Below are 21613 nucleotides of genomic sequence, written 5' to 3'. Positions count from 1 at the left end.
CAAACCCGTCATGTGAGGTGCTCGCTGTGGTCCGATGACATACACACTGTGTGTGGAGTACGATGATGGACGAGTGAGCTATTCGACAGTACTTATCTGGTACCAGATTCCACCCCACAACGGGTCTGTCAAATCGCTATGTTTTACATTGTCGAGAGATAGAAAGAATTCGAAAAGAGAGGACTTTTAAGTTCTGCTGCGGGCTGAGTAACGTTGGTGCGTGATTTTTTTTTTCGCTTGCGCTTCGCCGAGTGTGTGGTTGCTGTCATTCACATAACTATGGAGCTGCACAAAGGTAGCTTATGACCAACGGATGGACAAATCAATTCTGAAGCGAACAGAATAAAAACCAGACACAGAGCGCACACATACTTCATTCTATCACTGGCAGCCGTACTTATCACCGCGGGCAGTCAGAACTAGACTGCTAGATCGTTGAGCTTCAAGTGGAGAAGCTTTGACCGGCGGTAGGGATTGGGATTAAAACAGATTTTTAAATCAGATTCTGATGCTGTAGAAGGCAAACTGGCAAATAGATACGATATAAGCGCACTTGTATTTTTAATATGTACATGACAGTCTTAAAAAAGTATATTCTACTCTTGAACCTTGAAAAAGGCATGAGAAAAACAGATTTCCAATTAGTTTAGTTTTACGCCTGAATGTATGAAAACAAATTTGGCGCCTAAAAGTATGCAATATGAGGTAAATTAATGGGTTAGTCCTTTTTTTTAGGAATAAATGTTCAATTATCAAGCTTAAAGCATGAATATAACAAAAATTACAGTGAAGTTATCACTACGCTCCATAAGTTGAACAAAAACCTAGGAACTGCGTACAAGAAGGTTTCTTAAGCACTCTTGCAGCGAAACTTAGCATCATCTCGGTGTCAAACAGATTCCATTAAGTTTTCAACCGAGCTACATCCTACCAAAAGCCTCCAGCTTCACATCAAACGGATGTATCCTGTTGACACGCGCTCCGCAACGTAATAGCCTCAGTCTTTCGGGAGCTATTGAAGGTGTCCAAACAAGCGGTACGATGGTATATCTGGTGGTTTACTCTTTATTTTTAGTGAAAAGCGCGAACTACACGTGTAAATCACGGCTTCAAATGCTTGTCGTCACCTCCAGAACGCAGGGTGAGTGAATCACTTGTCAAAGGGCGCCCCAGGACCGAAGCTTCACGATGGCGGCAACGATGATACCTTGACAAGTGTGTGAGCTTTCAATAATTCATGGATATTGATTTTTTTTTCACTGCTCTAAAAACCACATGGGTGAGAAGGCATCGCGAATTCGCGACCTAAAACACGGCAAAGTTCCACCCGGTTATAGGCGGCTCAAACGGGAAAGGACAACATGTGGCGACAGTTGTCCTGTCAACAAAAGCTGTGCCACCGTTGTTTAGCCTTTGAATATGGACAGCAGCATGGATGGATGCGGTGTCATCAGATTGTTATGTTTCTCGCAAATGAAAAACTTTTCCCTATCACACTCTGCGTGTGTGTGTGTGTGACATATTTTGTGTTTTGTCGTCTAGTCCCGCGAAGGTTTTTCTCTTTCTTTGCGGGAGAAATGCCGTTCGATTTAACAACTGCCTTTGGCCTTTGTTTGGAAGGCTACCAAGAATTGGACTGGAACGAACGAAAGACTTTCAACATCGCTTCAAACTCAACCACTGACGTACTCATCATGCAAACAATCTTGTTCAGAAATGAATATTTCGAGTGAGTGAGGAAGGACCTAGACACGAACTTCATGTCATTATTAAACAGCAAATATTGCAAAGTTTGTCGATAGCGTGCTACACTTTCACAGGCTCAATCATCAACCGGCTCTGCTCTAAGCCGAAACATATCGGAAGACCCCGGTAGAGCTGATGGTGTAACGAAACAGCACATTACTTCCAAGTTTCCGTTTTGCTTTACCGAAAGTATGAAGTACTTACCACGAAAACTCCCCCCCCCCCCGAAATTCGGTCCATTTCGAGCGGATTTTGCAGATAGAGAGTGTTCAAATCCTCTCGACCCTTTTGATGTAAAAGGATCGCTAAACTCAACACTCATTTATCCCAACACTCTCCACGTCTTGCTGACTTCCGAGCTTTTTTTTGGGTTAGCACTGTGGTAAAAGTATTCCCTGCCCGACACAGCACCAAACGAAGATTTGATCCTGTTTAGGCGGGGGAAAAAATCCTCCCGAGAAGCATTCATATCGCTACGCGTGCAGCGCAATTTTGTCGTTCGACGAGTGCTTCTGAATCTCAATAATCAAAGCACATCGATGACTGTGTACTCAGAAGAGGGAATAGGAAGGGGAAACAACAGTCCGTGTTGCAAAAGCGGCACATGCATAAACGCGTGTAAGTACGTCCGGAAAACGTGGTCCCGCGACTGAAGTTTCCTGGATGATGATGAGGGTTTTTCGTCGAGTATTGATGAAAGCAAAATGAAAACTGCTTGAAAATCATTTACCACACAGAGGCAAGTGACGGGACGAAGCAGCAGCTGAAGCATTTTCCATGGAAGAGTGTTTGAATATGAGCATCATATTTCCTGCCCCCTGCAGCCCGTGAGTGTTCCGCACATCCTTACCAGAAACCATCAGTACAGTTGATCGAAAAGCTTCATGGGACCTTCTTTTTTCCTTTCCTTCTCCACCATCGATTTTCTTTGTTTGAGCTGCCCACATCGTTTTCCGACGAGATCGACTTAGTTTACACCCGGGAACCAATGCGCTTACACGCTTCAGCTCGATTCCTTCTTCAAATCATCGTAATTTTATATTAATACACCCGGTCTCATATTCACAGCGAGGGAGCGCGCGTGTACTGGAGATGGCAAACGATGTTCTTTAATCTACGAAAAAGCACTGATTTTCACTTCCTTTTTCGCACCGGCCGCGCCCAGCCAGCCAGCCAGCCCAGCAGATATCGAGCAGGTTGATGTGTGCTGGATCAGCACATCAGAGTGCCGGGTTGGATCACATTTGACTGCTTGGTTTTCGTATCGAATGGCTCGTATCCGGGGAGCGAGTAGTGCAGCTTGCCGGGAAAACCATCACCAAACTTGAAATGGTGATTGAGATACACAGTCACAGTCACCTGTGTTCAGGAAGGTACTCCAGCAGCTACTACTACTACGGTCGGGTATTAGCACCTTTCGCTGGAAAGAGAAAATGGTTCATCAAAGACACATTCAGGTAGGGACCAGGAAGGACGGCAAACCGATCAAAGCCGATGTAAGGGAAGGAAATGTTGCCAAAAGATGAACCATCTCTCCCGGAGCGTCGTTTGGGAAAAGCTTTTCATGCTACCTTCGCGGGGGGAGGAGGAAATCATCACAATAACCCAATGCGTTCGGCTTACGCTATGCATGTGTTTACGTACGTCAATGAGGGTACGGTAGCCAGTTTCCGCCGTTCGATGGGTTTGAGTTTTTCATTCCTTTTTCCACAACTGAGTTGAAGTTGTGGAGCAGCAGATTTGAAACATTTCACTCAAGCATTAGCTTTGCGGATTGCATACTTTTAGGCGATTTTTTTACGTTGGAAAAATGCGTCTCACTATTATCAAAACATTTCAAACAGTAAAAGCATACTAAAAAAACGTTATAATCAGTCCTTGCTACGGGGAACGATCCAGATGGGATTCGATAATCGGTTCTGCCTTACGAAGACAATCTCGCGCTACAAATCGTGCTACGCGCCAGGTTATAAAATTTGCTATACTAATTAAACTATTCACTACTTTTACATAGTAATGTAATGTATTAATTTTGAAAATCGAAATTTCCAAATTTATGTTGTATTGGAAATTGCATACTTTTAGGCGCCCCTCCCTTACCAAACTCTCTAACCAAACGTATTTATCAGTTAAAGAGGCTCACAATCCTAGCTGGTACCTTATTTTTTACCCGGTTTAAAACACATTAAAGCTAAACGGCTTATTTATAATGCTTCAAAAGCCTCGGCGCGTACCACGTATCTGACCACACCTGGCGGCACATGGAGAGCACCCGCTGGGACAGCAGTACCGGGCACAGCATCAAAGCACTTGTTAATAGAGTGCTCAATTGCATGTAACGGTCATAAATCTACCTTTAATTGTGTTTCGATAGCAAAAATTGAAAAACTACAACCCGTCCCTCAGTCCCATCCGATCATCATCGCATGGCATCCCCTGCATGGTCATAGGACCAACCAACAGTGGCCACCAGCATTAAATCTAAAAACCTCTCCAACGACATGAAAACGAATTAAGTAATTAGCAGCAGCAGTAGCAGCAGTGCTGTACTGACCGACGGCCTCACCAGACATCGGGATTCGTGGTGATCCGCGGTGACGCTCGCAACCGCTGCGCGCTGCGTCACTTCCGACCGGCAACGTGCAACAAACTGTAAAATTCATCGAAGCTGTGGGAAATTAAACTTTAATCGATCTATTATTTTCAATTTACATAATCATAATCGTTTAAACTCATAATCAGTGCTATCACCGGGCAGGCGAACTGCTGCTGCGAGCCCGTGTGAGTCGGCTTTGTTGATGATGGGTGTGCGTTTTACGGTAGAAAATATCCGCTGTTGTTTTGACCGATCGCGTCCTGGACGGTGACCATGAATGTGATAATCCACACCGAAAGCTGCTGATGGCCAGATGATGGGGAAAGGATATTATGAGTGTGTTTCGCGCAGGCAGCTCTTGGATAGGAAGGATGGTTATCCAGAACAACCACCCGGGGGTAATGGTGTTTATGTGTGCCCTCCCACGGTGGTCTAGAGATGAATGGCACGAGCTGAAAATTAATTGCTTTCTCCGAGTTGTTGTGTTGATGCTACTGTTGCTCCTGTGGCAGGGTTAGAAGAAGGCTGCAGGAACGCACAACAGGATTATGAGTCAAGTCACGTGGATTTAATGAGGGAAACTGTTTACCATATGTGGAGGGGTCATGAACATGCATACTGTATTTTGGAGGGCGAAGCATTTAAAATGTGCTAAAAATTTGAAACTCAGTTTTTTCAGTCAAAAAAGCCCAATTGTTCCACAAACGCTATCGGAAACCCATTTATCGCACTTCCGGCGTAAGAAATGACCACTGCAGTGCTTAAAAACTCAATAAAGAGCCATGCTTCCGGAGATGGGGTGGGATTAAAAGCAAAATCACCCACCATCCGTGTGATGTACACACATACCGCTGACGTTGAAGGAATTGTGCAGCCAGAGTGCTAGACTGACGTCTGCATTTGCCGAACAAAAGTGCTACACACAACTCTCTCACCCACTCGGTAAACGGGAAGTGGATAAGATGAATGACACCTAAATGCATTTTCATTAACTCACCCGGTTCACGCTTCCTTTTTTTTCTAGGTCCAAAAACCGAACCATCCAAAGCGCCGGTTCATCAATTGCTCGAAAAGGGTGGTCGGTCGGTCGGTCGGTGTGTGCCTTTTTTTTCCTTCACACGGCATCTTTTCGTGCTGCTTGGCACCATTTTCGTGGAAGCACCCGGATGCGAGGTTCAAAGATTCATTTGAATACCGACTTGCTTGAATGCGACAAATTTGCCATAGAAGCATAGTTTGCTGCAGCAGCAGTAGCAGCAGCATCAGTTTTCGAGCTACGAGCTGCGCTTCAAACGAATGGTTCTTTTTTTGCTTTCCCCTTCGAACTGATTCCGGGTCCTAGGTGGTTCTTTTGAGAAGCTGTGAGAAATTGGTCTACGTCGCTTAGAAGGATAGTTGTCTCTTAGGAATTTAGACAAGAGGAGCAGATTTATAGATACGAACATTTATGAAAACAGAACAGATTTATATTTCCTTTTTAATTTTCTTAAGTACTTTTATAACTTTAATTACTCTTTTAAGTGTAAAAAACACTTTTTATGATAAAAAATACATATTGAAAATTATGATCTGACCAGCTGACTGTATGCATCGCACCTACAGTGCGATGCTTTCTTCATACCTCGGCATGCTACGCCGGTTGCATAGCGACAGGCGCACACTTGCTTCGGTGAATGCATGCACAGGCGCCGCATAACACCGGGCGCAATGTGCAAAGATTGAAGAGTAATTTGCGATAAATTTAGCTGTTGAAAAACGATTATGTTCTAATTTTATCAGCCATCAGCCCTGGTGCTTGCGACAGTCTCCCTTGCGAACGGAGCACACGGTCGCTAAGATCGCTTCACTGGAGCTATCTGCTTCGATAAACCTTCATGTTTGAACTTTCTAATGAACGTGAGCTGGTGAGAATGTACCACCACGCACATGCGAGTGGTCTCTCTATGGCGAACAGATAAGGCGTTGAGAGGGCAAAAAAAACACACTCCACCTTCAAACCGTTACGGTTTGATGAGTTTTATAAAATGGCTACACTGACTCTTCCTTGGAACCGATGATGCTGGGTGGGGGGATTCTGCTCATAAAATCAGTTGAAAGTTGCACCGAGTTAGAAGTTGGTGGTAATTTGCTTAAAGGCTTCATCGATTCCCATTTTTTGTCTCGCTCTCTCTCTCTCTCTATCGCTGGACTGCCTTAACCAGTTTCTTAAACGTGGGCCCCTTCACATAATTTGCAGCATTTTGCCCATTTTTACGTCTCTTATCTACCGCCGGCCAGCTGGTGCTGTGTTGAGCCTGAACCTCGGAAATCAGACACCATGACAGCAACGATGAGTGTGTGTGTATGTGTGTGTGAGAAGTAGATTGTGCCACATGTGGAATTTATTTAAACTTCTCAAAACCCCTTTTTTGCCACATCCCAGGAGCATGTCGAACTGGAACGATACCTACCAGCGTTGATAAAAGCCATGCCTGAAGAAGGGTTCAAATCGCACAACAACACAACTGATGCCTCTCTTTCCCCCGGTTTCCCTCACGTCCATGGCCATCAAGTGCCGGAAAGGACGACCGTACCAGGGAGAGAACCCGGCAGCGAGTCCCAAATGAAGCCATTACGGTTTAGAGTGGCAGCAAGACGATACGAAAGTAGAAATTACTGCTCCAAATCATCCCGGAGGCGGCCAGCTCACATCCTAGCTACTGCTGAGCAGGGCCGGTTGTATGCCGACGGACGATAATGCCGAAGAAAATGAGCACAACTTGGAGAATGCGCCTTCCACCGTGGAGTAAAACGATCCTTCTCACTTGGTGTCATAATCGTGCAATTATTTCCTTCTTCACGAGCGCCCAGTGGATTCTCGCCCGGTGGAAGTCACGGGCAGGGTTTTAGGGTCATCACCTCCCTTCTTGGGGGAGTTTTTTTTTTGGCAAGTACGCCCCCAGAATTCTAGGCTCTTCAGCGCCAACCAACGGCACACTGTGCCAATATTGGCAAGTGTACCCTCGGCGACGATTTTCACAACAAGAGGTGATAATTCTTGAAGGAAGTTTTCAGCTGGAATCGAACGCGGTTCCATGTCTGCATTAAGGGAAGGAAAAAAAAATCCCGAACTTACTACGAAACACATACACACGCTCACTCTGTAGATGGACTCTGTAGATGGAAGAGTGTTGCAGCACTAGACGCTCTTCCCGGTTGCAATAAGGCATTAAAATTCATTTTTATATCTCCCAGGTGAGGGAATTAACGGCAATAACATTTGAGAGCACGCGGGGATAGGTTTTGCAAACAGCAACGCCATGAGCCGATACGGATACGAATTCTGCCTCGAGAGAACGACTCCAGTCTAGACAGGGCAGCAACACGACACAACCACACACTGATGGACGACCAAACATGATTGTTTCCAGGAATACCAAGTATCACCGAAACAAAATGCAAACGGAAAACACCAAAATGGAACGATATATTAGAGACCTGTGTCCTGAAAACCGGAAGCAAGGAACAAAAAACTCCGCCGTTGAATATATAGAACACATATCCTGTCCATTTTTTTAAATGGCGATTCCCGGTGAATGGGGATTTTTTTTTTGTTTTGCTTCGCCCATCGTCACGTGCGCGCGGACCTGTGGCAGCAATCATCAACTCCGGAAGTCTTTTATGCATATGTGAGGAGAGCACATTACGTCGAATTTTCAAACCGTCCCTCGATGACACGGCCACGGCCTCGAGGATATCGGTAGTATTTGCGTGCGAGTAGGATAAACCCCCCCTTGGTGGTGGTAGAAATCCTGTTAATCCTTTGCGGGATTTTGGTGGACACCGAAGCAATCGTGGATTATATAGGTAACTCTCCTGCTCTTTGTTCTGGGGAGTACACTAGAGAGGAGTTGGCACTGAGCACACACAGACAGTTTTGTCCCGCATTGTCGATTCGATTGCTGGCACGGAAACGACACAAACCACTTAGTCCACCAGGTCCTGGACAGCCGGACCGACCGGAGGGACTTTCATCTCGCTGCAGAAGACACAGACACTCCCGCACTCAATTCAGGATGGACAGTAAACGTGACGATTCTAGCACGAGTGCACTGTGCCTCCAAGACACGGCGAGTGAGATATTCGCCGAGAGATTCCTCGATGGACATCATTCCGCCTCCTTGATGTGTGCCAACGGTTCGAAGCTCTAATTGAATTTAATCTGTCTCGTATTTATATTTGGTTCCCGGTTTCCCATCCAGGGAACCGGAGAATGCTGTTGGGCCAGTAGAGTAGATGGTTTCTAGATTGGGAAGCTCCCGTCCCAGAACAGTTGACAGGGGACATGCGACAAAAGGAGTTCAGATGAAGAACCGATTATTATGCTACAAAATCGTCGTACGGCTTTCTCTCGCTCTCTTTCAATTCGAGGTCCCATGATGCAGCAATGGAGGGTGACACGTTTCGATCCGTATCCGAGTGTCGAGTTGGCCCGATTGGAGCCGGACAGCACACACACACACGTCTGGATGGTATGTGCGTTCTGTGCGCCACTGACCACTTGTTCTTGAACCGGGCGGACGAGGTGACTTGTGACAGTGCTATGTGCTTAAGGATATTCTACAGGCGAACGGAGACGACGACCTGTTGCTGTTGTCGCAACACACACAGAGCCCTTTGCGGAGACGATCTGCCGGACTGTGGAAGGAGCTCTTGCCGTTCACTCATCTGCATGTGAACAAATACACCTTTTTCCTAGAGCGTGTGTGTGTGTGTGTTGTGACCCCGTAATTGGCTTCTAAGCCGATGGGTATTTTCCATTTTAATCCCTTCATAAGCTTGTTTTCTGTGCAATTGTTGCACTCTGGCCAAATACGGAACCGAGTGTCCTTCGAGTGGAAGGTACACGCTCTCGGGCGGCAATCGATCGGCCCAACGCGTGCAGATAGCAAGTCTAGGCTTAAATTGGAGCTTTAATAAATTAAAATGACACATGTGAGGTAGGTGAATTTATGTCACAGCCCCGGTGTACGGTATGCAAAAATAAAACCCGGCCAAAGGTTCTTTGTGGGATATTTTTAAAAGTCTGTCCTCCGGAGCAAGTGCTCGGCGTCGAGCACTCCGCATTTATTTATGGAACAATTTATTCACGTGACAAACTAATGCAACACGACGCTGTTCGTTGATTCCCAGGAAGGGTACATTTTCTGAACGTTCTCTCCTTCGGTAAGTCGACGATCCTTCCCACTGTCAGGTGTGTAACGATGTGTTCTTAATGATAAGGAGAGCATTTTTATGCCAAACTCCGAAAAGAAGGAGCAAACTAGATTTAGGAAGAAAACAACGCAAGCCAAACTCTCGAGAGCGCTTAAAGCTTCCGTGCTTCAACTTCCAACGTGCACGTGGCGTATGATATATGGGGCATGAAAACAAAAAAAAAACAAGCAGGCACACCTTGAATATGGAGTAAACGATGAAGGCTCTCTTCTGCCACCATTCCCAGGACCAGCTCCAGGAACGCTCGTTAGCCGCAGCCAAAGCTATAAAGTTAGCTGTCGTAAGGGGAAAAGCTGTTGGTTCTGGGGATTTTTTTTTGCAAAGTTCGTCCTTAATTAGCCTTTTAAAGAACACAGCTCATGTGGCGAGGGAGCAAACTCCCCTCCAGTCTTTCATCCTTGATAGACAGGTAAGGACCACACTGGAGCATACTAAAATAAAAGTACATCTAACTGTAATAATCTTGTCGAAAGTTGGGAAAGTCCTTTTAAGCAAACCTCACCATGGCCTTCAGGAAACAGACCGGTAACATATTGAACGGGTCCGTGTCTGCTGATGATGCTGTGAGTTCGATAGTTGCCGAATAAGTTTAAGCCTTCCCACTTCCCCACGTAATGGAGGCCACATGAGGCACATGAGCTGTGTTCAATGCAAGTCACCCGGACGACGATGACTAGGTAGTAGATTTCAGGCCTCATTAATAGGCGCTACCTCACCTGTGGCTTGCCGCCGTTGAGGGTTTTTCGGGAAGTAATAAATTTCATCCAACACCACCACCGGCAGCGCATTTGAGGCTTTTTGGCTGGTGAAAGTTGGGTTTTTGGTAAGCAAGTAAACAGCTTTTCCATACTCTGCCCCTGGAAGGTAACAACATTATGGGAGTTGGAGAGAATTTACACAACAATTTTAGTGTCGACACAAGGCGGTTGGCAAGAGTTGGTTCTTCTTAGATTGATTTTTAGCAGTGTCCTAAAGCTTGAAGTGAAGTGCATGGATACATATTTGATAAAGTCACAGTTTGGATATCAAAACCAACAATGTCTGATACTTGTACAGATATCCCAACTGATGCATTGTAGCAGCTTTTGATGGAAAGCATGGATGACTTTCCTTACATCCGATCGTTTACCTTTCGATAGACTTTGTTCGGAGTCCGCACACATATGGTGGCCACCTTTCTCTACCCCGCCCTCCATGTGTAATGAAGTGCCTTTGTGTCTACCTACTTTGCTGTGGAAAAGCCATTTTAACGATGAGCGTACGAGAGCGACCACGATTAACGAGAAGTAATGACGTGTGTCGTCCCAACTGACGACGATGATGATGATGATGATGCAGTTTAAGCGCCGATAAAGACGTTGACTGACCGGAAATGGGTGGTTTTCCAGTTTTCCCGGATGGATGTGCTAGCGCGTAGAGCTTTAGGTTTATAGCGTCACGCGAACTCACACGCGTTCGAACTCAATTAGGTGCCTGGTGTGTGTATTTATGTGGCCCAAAAGCATACAACGCGCCACCCTAATTGCGTAGCTAGGAGCTAGAGTTGATCCAGCTGAAATCCCCCAAAAAAGGACATCCAACCCGGTAGAACGCCATCACCCCCAAACGTATTTTAAATGTGCGCTTTCGAGTGTCCGCATTGGCCAAATGCTTCTGATGGAGTTCAAATTTGGTGCCAACAGGAAAAAAAGAAAACGAGGACAACCACACAACGCGAACCTCGACGAATCTACGACTGATTCTGACCAAGCTCGAACGTTCGTTACCGCCATCGAAACCCTTAATTGAATCATTTCAGAATGCATCGCTTCCACAGTTTTGCTTCTAACGACCGCGACTGCTTCTACAGCGGGCCACATCCACGCTGCTCGTCCCCCAACAATACAGTTGGCACGTTTGGTCAATCGATCGATCGCGGGTGGGGTTTGTCGAAACATCGAACATACTTCGCTGCCGAATGTCGATAGCGTACGGATGGTTATGTCCTGCTGCTACACGAGCAAGGGGGCCAATAAAAGAAATGTAAACCTCGTTAGGCGATCAGTTTAAACGCTTGCGGGGAGGGTGTCTCAATTCCATCAAATTTATCACATTCGCGTGGCGTTTTTGTCGCGAAAGCGGCAGAAAGGAAATGGAAACCAATCTACAGATGGAACGTGCCGGTGCATTTCGTGGAGTGCAGGAGAATTTAATCGAAACGTGGGATGGTTTTTTCGTTAGTTTTCTTATGATATTGACCAATATCCTAATGCCTTAATTGGTGCATCAGGATATACTCGAGGATTGTCGATTCAACTTTGGTTTTCAGAACTTAGAGCAAAATTACATATTAAAGTGAGCAGATGATATTATCATTAGCTACCTCCTTTCGTAATAAGACGATGCTTCTGTACCTTAACCTCGAAGTACGCACTATTCCCTTAAACGCGTCTTCCCAAGAAGACCGACTTCCCACCAGACGACCGTCTTACGCAAAACGCAATTATTGAATAATAATGTGTTTATGGTGCATTATTAACGCACGCTCCCCGGGTTGGTCAGCTTATGTCTACCTACGTACCAGCCACGAGAAACAATTTGGTCGATCTTTAGCAGAACAGACCGTCCGTCCGGGTTGATGCGCTTCTCGCTGCTCGTCCGGACCGGGACCGACCAGTCCTGTACTAAATAATGAACGTGCAGGACACCACAAATAGAATCACCAGCTGAACCGTGCTGATAGAGCGGGTTGCATTATGCGACGCCTGGACAGTGTGTCGGTCGTTTGGCACGGTGGCCACTGTCAGGTGGGGCTGGTAGCTTAAGGCCTCCCGAATGCATTATTATTCCAATTTGCGCAGAAAATGACCCTTTTGGGTTGTGTGTTTCTAAGCATTGAAAGATGAGCTTAATGGACGTGTCGTACAATATACTGCGAGGTAAATTAAATGCTTTATGGGACGTTTAGGCCAAATTTAAAAAAAAAACAAATGTAAACATAACGGCGCCTGAAGTTAGGCAATGTGTATTCATTTGATACTGAAGTGAGAAATAAAATTTAAAAAAATCTGATTTATACAACTTTTTGGGGCTTTAACTTAGGTAAAATGCGCCTTAAAGTATGCAATATGAACACAGTGGCGCCTAAAGTTATGCTCGGTGTGTACTAAACCGTCTTACTAACAAGCTTATCACCTGGATACACCCTAGCAGCGGCTTTATTTTTCTTCCAAACTACTCCCTAACAGCTACAAACATTTAATTTTACACGATAATGCGTAGCACCAACTACAAAACGATGCAGGGCCGCCGAACAAGCAATATCGCTAGACAAATTTACATTACGAATTACTTCCAAATGCCGCTGCTTAAAAACCCACACCAAACGCATCCCTGTTGTGTCGTTCGGCAAACTATAAGTGCTTTCTGCCGAGTGCTTAAATGCTAAAGTCAAATAACCACCACCGTCGTTGACTGCGCCTGACTAGTACTTCACAAACAATACCACTACCATCCTGCGCCACACAGTCAAAATTATACCCCCACCATTCTCGGCTCACCTTCTTTCTTCCAGAGGACTATTTTCTTAAGATGGCTTCTCAAATCTTCTTCCACCATTACACACACACACTCACAAACAATATGGGGGTCTGTAAAAGGGGAAACACTTACCCAATAGTCACCAGAAAACAGTCAGCAGCGACTGGTGGGGAACAAGAAATAATGGACCTCAACGATCTCAAGCAGTTGTGAAGACAACAACAGCCCGGCCAGTGTGCTCTGTAGTGACTTATTGCGTTTTGCAGTGCGCTGCTCTGTGGCGGCGCAGTTTTCACCAAGCCGGGTACGGGTTCGTCTCGGTGGAAGTTTTGGGTTTCCCACTTAAGAATAACTACATCACTACACCAGCTCTGTCCCACCACAAACTGGCAGCAGCAGGAGGCTGGTGTGGGAAGGTCGGCGAGAGAAAGTTTTAATTAAGGAAATATTTGCTCTACCGCTTCCCGCTCGATGATGGAGCACTTTTCCCGTGTTCTAGCCGTGTTTATACCTTGCTCGATCCGGATGCAAGGCAAAAGCTCCGGGACATACACGCTCGTGAAGGAGCAATCCTACCGGGTGGTGTGTTGTCTTTAATTCGTGCCTTCGGCAATGCAATGGCGTGTGTAAAAGATAGCTTGATCTTCTGCCAACTTTAGGTAGAATTCTTCCCCATGACTGATTCTTCCCCATCCCCATGCGCTTCCGAGAGTGCTAATAGTTGTGTGATGATGATTTCATCATCTCGTACCGCTCATCAAACCATCAATAGGCACACAGACGGGAAAGGCGCTTTACTCGCTAATCATTTCCTAATTATGTGCATCACTCGTGTGGGCGCGTCCGTCGGAACCGTAATCTGATTCACCATTTATATGTGTTTGCAAACGCGCCTTGTTCACTCCATAAATTGTCCATTACGCTAATTATTGCGGCCCCTATAGTCTGGTGGTGGTCCAGAGTGTGGAGGCCAGGTACACCTCCTAAATGGATCCATTTGTAGGGAGCGCGCGCGCGCGAGTGGTGTGTTTCGGGGACTAATTTCATCGCTGTCCGATCCGAATCGAATTAATGCTGCCAAAGGGTATTTAGTGAGCTGTATTGCTGCTATTGTTGCTGCACCGGTGTACATCCGGTTCAGCAAAGCTAGTGTTTGCCACTCGTTCGATGAAGCTCTCTTTTAAAACTTTACCCTGTAATTGACTAACTCTTTTTATGGTTTTCTTTTTTTTTGTATTGCAGATGCACCATCCGATCCAGATGAAGCCGGCAGACAGCGAGAATCGAAATGGTAAGTGGAAAAACGAATCGTTCGTTCGCTCTGACAGGATGAATTGTTTCCTTGGATTGTGTTAATTCTGAGAATTGGAAACCTCGTACATTTATTACCCCATCTGATTGGCAAGAAACTTTCTGCCCCGGAGATTGAATATCCTACGCTCTCGTATCGTAGTTTAATTAAATTCAATTGACCCCAAAACAAACCCATAGGAAGTTAATTCTGCGGAAGCCTCAAAACTCCTGATCCTGATCGTGGTGGTGGTGTAAAGCAGAGATTCCCCACCGGTCTCCCACAGTACAAATCAAATCCTTAACACCTACATCCTTCGGGGATGTTCAGTGGCAGAAGAACGCAGAGACAACTTGCCCCGATGGTTGGCTTCCCCGTTTAAGTGATTGTCAATTTCAATTCTTCCGCTACGGTTCATTGACAGTGGAGCGGGACGGTCTTATGTTTCTCCGAGGTAGTGGAAGCACTCGAGCTTTAAATTAAATGTGAATCCTTTGCAATACATAGATATCTCTCCAGTACATCTTCTCCAGTAATCCTAGAATTAGAGAGCTCGGTGGAGAAGTCAGTGCGCTTATGAGGTTTTATATTTTACGTACGCAGAAACCGGAAGGAAACCGAATCGATTCGCTGGAAACAATATATGCAACGGAGGATTAAGCGTGTCCAGGACATTGGAATTGAACATGGCAGTGTACTAATTCCTTGGAAACTTTTTTAACATTCGCAAAAGGTTTTTGCTACACATAGTACAACTCCGCAGGATAGTACCTTCGTGTGTGACATCCACGGCTAGAATCATCCCTCCCTTCGTACTCTCCCGGGATTGGAGATTAACTATTGAAGTTCCTTTGCATCCTTTGCAATGTCCGTACAGGTGTAAAAACCCTCCAGTACTAGACCACAACGGCTACATTTACCCACAAAACCAAATCCTTACAATACGACCCATATGTCCCCCGTTAGGCAATCTATTGACGCTTCAGCAAATAACAACAACTTTCTCAATTAAACTTTTTCCTTTCCCGTCGCATCCAAATTCGTTGGAGTCACGCCACACGACGACGAACGTGGTTACGGTAAGCAGTTGACGGCACCAACCACTGATAAATGGTCGTCCGACACGACATTCATTCACCGCAGCCAGTAAGTCCTTCCCTGAAGCGAGTCGCCGACTGTGTTGGGGATGGCTTTAAACAAAATCCACTCCCACCCCGTTGGTCTGATGTGAAGGTTTTCACCTGTGCAAAAGGAAATGTGTAAATAGTCATTTTCCCCTTTTTGCTCGGTCGCGGTGGATCCCTTTTCGGATTCGGATCGGTACCGATCTCGCAATCTACTTATTGCCCATGTTTATCGCTGCTCGTTTTGCTCCCTGCACTTCAGGGGTAAGCATGGCGATGTGTGGCGGTTCTTGTTGCAATGAACGGTTTGTTCGGACAACAAAAAAAGGAACTTACTAACGATGGATGTCAATAGACGACAAAGCAGTAGAGGACTTGAGAAGGATACACAAAAAATGGCTGATTGAAAGCTATGAAAAATGTCCTTCCCAGGGTTTGCCAGTACTCGTACAAGATAAAAAAAAAGATGTTCTCTCCGAAACCCTGAAGATGGAGAAGAAGTTGAGGAAATTGAAGCGCGTCGGTCCGGAAATTTGAAGAATTCAATTATCAGTGTCACTTTTCTTACATTAATACTGTGGGACTAATGTTCGACGAGGTGTCCGCTCGTTGGAAAGGACGAAAGAGATTGATGAGAACCGTGGCCACAGCGTGCCACTGCCAGCGGAAATGAAGTAACCGATAACAACCACCGCTGTGGTTCCATCAGCATCATTATATTCTGCACTGCTAAGCGTGGGTTCTTTCTGCGAATTTAAAATGGCTCACCCGTGACCCCCACGGGCAGACAGGGGAGGATCAATTAATTTGATGTCTATTCGCTCGTATCACCCAACCGAACTGCAGTTCGGTCCAGAAAATCGCCAAAAAGGTTAGCCTTTGTTTCGTGCTCTTTAGAAAAGCAGTCTGGTCCATATCTCAAGTCTCGCCTTCTCTGGATCTCATCCCTTAGTGTATTCGGTTTTACGGAGCAAAAAAAGGAACTCGCCCATTTCTGCTTGCATTTGCCGTTCCAAGGAACAATAACAAAAAAAAGCCCTTCCATCCTTATGCGCTGCGGTTATTGTTTCTTCTTTGCATTTCAAATCTATCCACCAAAAAGGCGAGCTGGGCCGAAAACGCTGGAAAACGAAAATATTCAAATAGAAATGATTCCTTTCATTAAATTTAATTTTAATAATTAAGGGACTGCTGATGATGCCCGGGCCCGACACAACCGTACGGCGAACTTCGGACCGTCCAAGCTCCGAAGTTAGTACACACACAGAGACGGGTGGACGACGGCCCCAGGATTGGTCTTACATTTCTGTAGATTGGTTTTTGAATGTTGCATTTATTCAGTGGAATCCTTTTTTTTCTCTCGGGTTTCGCTTTTCACTTCACAAAACCAACCACGAACCCCCCGGAAAAAAAACAAACGGTATAAGTAAATGGAATAAAAGGCGCGCCCTTTCTGTACGACCGCAACAATTTGCAACTGGGAACAAGGACGCGAATGGGAGGAATAGAAGAGCAGAGGAGCACAGAGGAAAAAGGGAAGCGATTCGGGTTCGGAACAGAAACGATTTTCCATCTGTACTTGTGCCCGTTTTGCCGGTCTTGGCCGCCAGAGTAGGATGGCTTGCCAGGTCGCTGTTGGGAAGCAAATAAAGAACACATGTTTATTAGTGAGAATTGGTCGTGGTGCACACAGTTTGGCACGATTGGCATTTCGCTAATTTCACTTAACCTGGGTTAATTTAATAATGGTCCGTATAGTCGAGGTTATGTTCCGGTCCCTTGAATAACTTACCCACAGCTTTGGTACGGTTTTGGGGAAGACTAACCGGGAAGGAGGATAACCAATTTTCTTCCTTTTTGGCTCTACAGCATCAACAGCAGTTTCTTGGTCTGCTAATTCTGGCTTCCTTGACTTGCACTTACCCGTAGCTGGATGGGATTCGATGTTCGGACTCTTCGAGTAAGCTGCTCACGAAGTTACCACCTAAGGTCCATAGCAATCTTTACTTACTTAATTCGAATGAGATCTAAACAAAATATATCAATTTCTTCAATGAAAAACCCTAAAACTAACCAAAAAGGACGATATTCAATACATTTTTTAAATTGAAATCCTTTTTGCTCGGTAAACAATCACAGTCAAGTCCGGGGCGTGTGTTGACACCTAGTTTCGTTCAACTTAACGAACAGGGACAGTCTTTCGTCAAAAACAAGATCATAGCCTTTTGACAGCTCCTTCCGTGGCGACGCACTTGCTACTTCAGTGGTCTTGGTAAAAGTGATCTGAAAATGGTGCATGTTTTTCAATCCGTGAACAATTATCTGGTGTACCGGAAACATCACTGTCCGGACTGTGCGCGACGGTTCGTTTGCTCGTACGCCGTACAGGCAACGGGCTATTCGTACTTCATTGGGCCGATGTGCCGACAGTGCCTGTGGTTTGGTGATCGGCGACTTGCGCGTATTGAGCTGGCCGAAGGTTTCGTTTCCCCCCAGAAGAAATTGCGTATTTGTGGGATGTAAATTACATATTTTTTACTATTTGCTATATTTTTAGGTAAGTGACCAGGTCTCCATAAACATCCGGCTCCAGGGGTTTGAGGTGGATGATGATGGGCGGATATAGATCGATCGTAAGTAAACACAAGCCAGTAGATAGTCGTTTGTCAAGGAATACCGATTCAAGCAACTTAAGCGTTCCGGATTCTCTTGGAACGCCTCCTAAATGTATCTGACTCCAATGCAAGGATCTCTTGCCTTGTTCATTTAGTATTACTAGTTTAAGCTCTAAAACTTTCTGTACAAGCGTCTGTTCACTAGCTCCGATCGGAGTTCTACCACCAGCAAAAAAACATTAATAATCTTATGCGCCAGACAGGCCTTTTGGTGTTCGGGTGTCAAGCACCAGGAACACAACAACCACTACTTCAAACGGAACATACTTTTTTTTTTTTCGCGTGCCGCGTCATCAACTGATCGCACCACGGAACCCACGGTACCTCGGTGTTGCCAGTATGTATGTTTTAAAAGCATTGGAGGGTTTTTTTTAGTCGCTGTTGTGCGCAATCCTGCATTTGAACATCAACAGACGACGCGTCCGGTGTGGGACACGGATGACAGCGGACATTGTGCAGCCTTTTTTATGTTCTGCTGCTTCGAGGAATTGTTTTAGATTTTCCCCCGAACTCCCCACGCCCAATGCTTCCGGGGTTCCGACAATGGGTAGCAGTTTCTTTCGATGGAGTTCCCGGCTGGATGTCCGCCCGGTGCTCCTGGAAACGAACGGACACGCTGAACCAATTTTATGAACGTGTAGCGCATATAAACAATTTTTCATATATCCTCCTTACTCGTAAACTCGCTCTCTCTCTCTCTCTTTCTATCTCCCGAATGCTGGACAAAAGCCCTGCCATAACTGCACTAGCTGTGCTAGCGACCCTCGATTATTGTACTGTAAGAAGTACTTTGTTTTTCGCTGTCTGCTGCTCCACTGCAGGCTCGCGAATGAAGCTCAGCGCTTAGCACTATGTTGTAACATACAATGACCACCACCGGGGGGGACCGGGGTACATAAAGCATAGGAGAGCAACATTTCGATTGCCTATGCACCACTGTTTACTGCAGTTTAGAAACTGACCCCTTACTCCTGTAGCTGGAGGTGCAATTTCTTGTGCCTTTTCGATGCTTCAATGTTTTTATGTGCTTCGCTTATCGCGCGCAGGGCATTAGTTTATGTCTGCAAAAGCGGGCGGAGGACCGTGCATCATGTTGGTCCTGTTCCTGTGTTTATGTCGCAGTTTTCGGTTGTTTTATAGCCCCGTCGGGCAGGTCCCCGGATGATGGTATGATTTTCGAGATTTGTGTCAATTGTGTAGGGTCATTCTGGGACGTCTGGTGGGTTTTATGGTGCATCGTGATTGCTTCTGATGCAGCTTTTGGCGTTGTGGACTTATCGCAACTTCCGAGAGATGAAGTTGTCCGTCAGCTCATCATTCCTTTTAATGGTTCTACTGTGAAGCTCTCGAACGAGATTGTTGAGTTGCCGCAGATAGTTCAGCAAATCTTTCGCCAGTGAATCAAGGATTAATCTAATTTTCGCCTGCAATATCTCCACACCGCTTGTCACAACGTCGGTCACGGACGTTGCCACCGCACTTTAAATTGAATGTCACACACCTTTTGATCAACCTCGGCGGTTACCACCAACCGGGTTTGATCCTTAACTAATTAAACCCAAACTTTATCGTACCGAGTCCGAGCATCCGAGCACAAAAGCATCCGGGGCATTCGATCGAATCGATTCGGAATAGGTAAATGTCAAACCGAGGGTTGAAAGTGCTGCTGCGGGTTTAATTGAAACCAACGATCCCGAACGACGACTTGATGTGCTGGTTGTTGGATGGTAGCAGAGCATTGCGAGTTGGAAGAAATTCGAATCGTCTTAACCGACGACCCTCACGCCCGTCGTCGTAGCAATGTGAGATTTATTGGGTGTAAAATTGTCATTTGCATCTGCGCGCGGTTGCATTTGCGTGAAAAATCGGAATCGGAAAGACAGAGCACAACTCGCCACAAACTGCACCACCCCCCCAATCCGTGATTGTGCTTGTGCTGGGTGGCGGTTGTGGAATGTTTGCATTGTGGCGGATTTTCTTCGCCGTGGCGAGGTGTCAGATTCGGGTGAAAGAAAACATTTCCATCCATTCGGGGTGTGTGGTGGTTTTGGCTTTTTAAAATAGAACCAACACACGGAACCGAAGCAAACATGCATCGCGGCGCCGTTGGCGGTTGGGGTGGCCATTTTTCTTTTTGTTTGGCTACGGCAAGACCCGAGACGGTACCTCTCGGGGTTGTGGGTTTATCGAAGGGCATTGACATATAAATTGTGTTGGTGCATTGGTTTTGGGGAGGTTGGGGGTTTGCGTTCGCTACTCGAATCCGTAAGCGGATGCAGTAGAGTTCAAGGAACTGGTTGGGTTTGCTTTTGGGAGGAGAATTCTAAATGTCTAAGGACAACATAGTATTACGGGGAATCCTCAATAAGACACACGCCTTCGTTCTTCTCGTTCAACGTGCTTATGGGTTGGGTGTAAAGTATTCGGTGGTTTGGTTTCGACCTACAGAAGGATACAGCTTCTGGCCACTAAACTCAACCCCGATGCTGCGTTAAACGATGGTGTCCACTCTACGGATATTGGCCCACTCAGTGCCAGCCGAGTATATGGCGAAGGTACCTCCTCCAATAGTCCGATGTCGTTTCCGGAACGCGCGCGCGTGTCGAGAAGTACCGAAGCTTCCGCCTTTCCTTAGGAACCATATACTCACTCTTCTTTCACGGTGGATTGTGTGTGTGTGTGCGTTTGTTTTTTCTTCTTCTGTACACCCCGATGAGTCCCAGCCCTAGCGGTTATAGACAGACGACAGCGACACATGGTTCCGTTGTTAGTCGGAGGTTTTATGTTTTATACTTTTTCCGTGGTCACTCCACGCCACCATATGGCGGATGTGGACATGCGGATATCACCTTCCATTGCCGCTTCTCCCACACCGCAGAGGCAAGACCGTCCGTCCAGTTTTATCGTGGTTCGTTCTTGGTGCTGGGGGCTGCTGCTCGATGAACGCGCGCGAACATGCATTTTTTGCGGTTGACCTGTTAATTTATGCTGAATGCGTTAACCCGACCCCAAAAACCAACCAACATAAGCATACGGTGTGTGTGTGTGTGTTTGCGCGTGCTGCTACGGCTGCCGGTGGTGTGTCATTCGATGCCCCGAGTGCGATTATGGATGTTGTCACCAATTTTTAATGGCCAATTTTTTTTTCTACCCCGTTCCTCTCATCAACCGCTGCACCGCTTCGTTCTGTGCCATCGGTTTTTGGATGAGTTTTCTTGTCCCCGTTTTGCAGCACCGGCCACGCACGGCACGCTGGTCGGCTATTAATCAGTTGTGCGAGCGCAAAACTAGCGTTAATTTTTCCTCCCAAAACCTTCTTATGCATTGGCCCTGAAAACGTCACACCGGCACAGTTCCCTAGCGAGAGCTAGTGTGGGTGGTCACCCGGACCGGCATTTTCTCCAAC

General features: G+C 46.1%; 1 protein-coding gene across 12 annotated transcripts in view; it reads left to right on the top strand.

The window, feature by feature from the left end:
• LOC118510739 (CUGBP Elav-like family member 2) overlaps nucleotides 1-21613 on the top strand; it is a 280203-nt gene that overhangs the window by 168076 nt on the left and 90514 nt on the right. For all 12 annotated transcript variants that reach the window (XR_004906058.1, XM_036052957.1, XM_036052964.1 and 9 more), the window contains one exon: nucleotides 14360-14408. Coding sequence is in view for 11 of the 12 variants with exons in the window: in XM_036052957.1 (XP_035908850.1) it covers nucleotides 14360-14408 (49 nt within the window). In the remaining variant the exon portion in view is untranslated. The remainder of the gene's footprint in view (nucleotides 1-14359; nucleotides 14409-21613) is intronic.

Source organism: Anopheles stephensi, chromosome 3 (assembly GCF_013141755.1).
Source record: "Anopheles stephensi strain Indian chromosome 3, UCI_ANSTEP_V1.0, whole genome shotgun sequence".
Taxonomy (NCBI): Eukaryota; Metazoa; Arthropoda; class Insecta; order Diptera; family Culicidae; genus Anopheles; species Anopheles stephensi.
The sequence above is the reverse complement of the archived record's forward strand: the minus strand, read 5'-3'. Positions and strand labels throughout refer to the sequence as shown.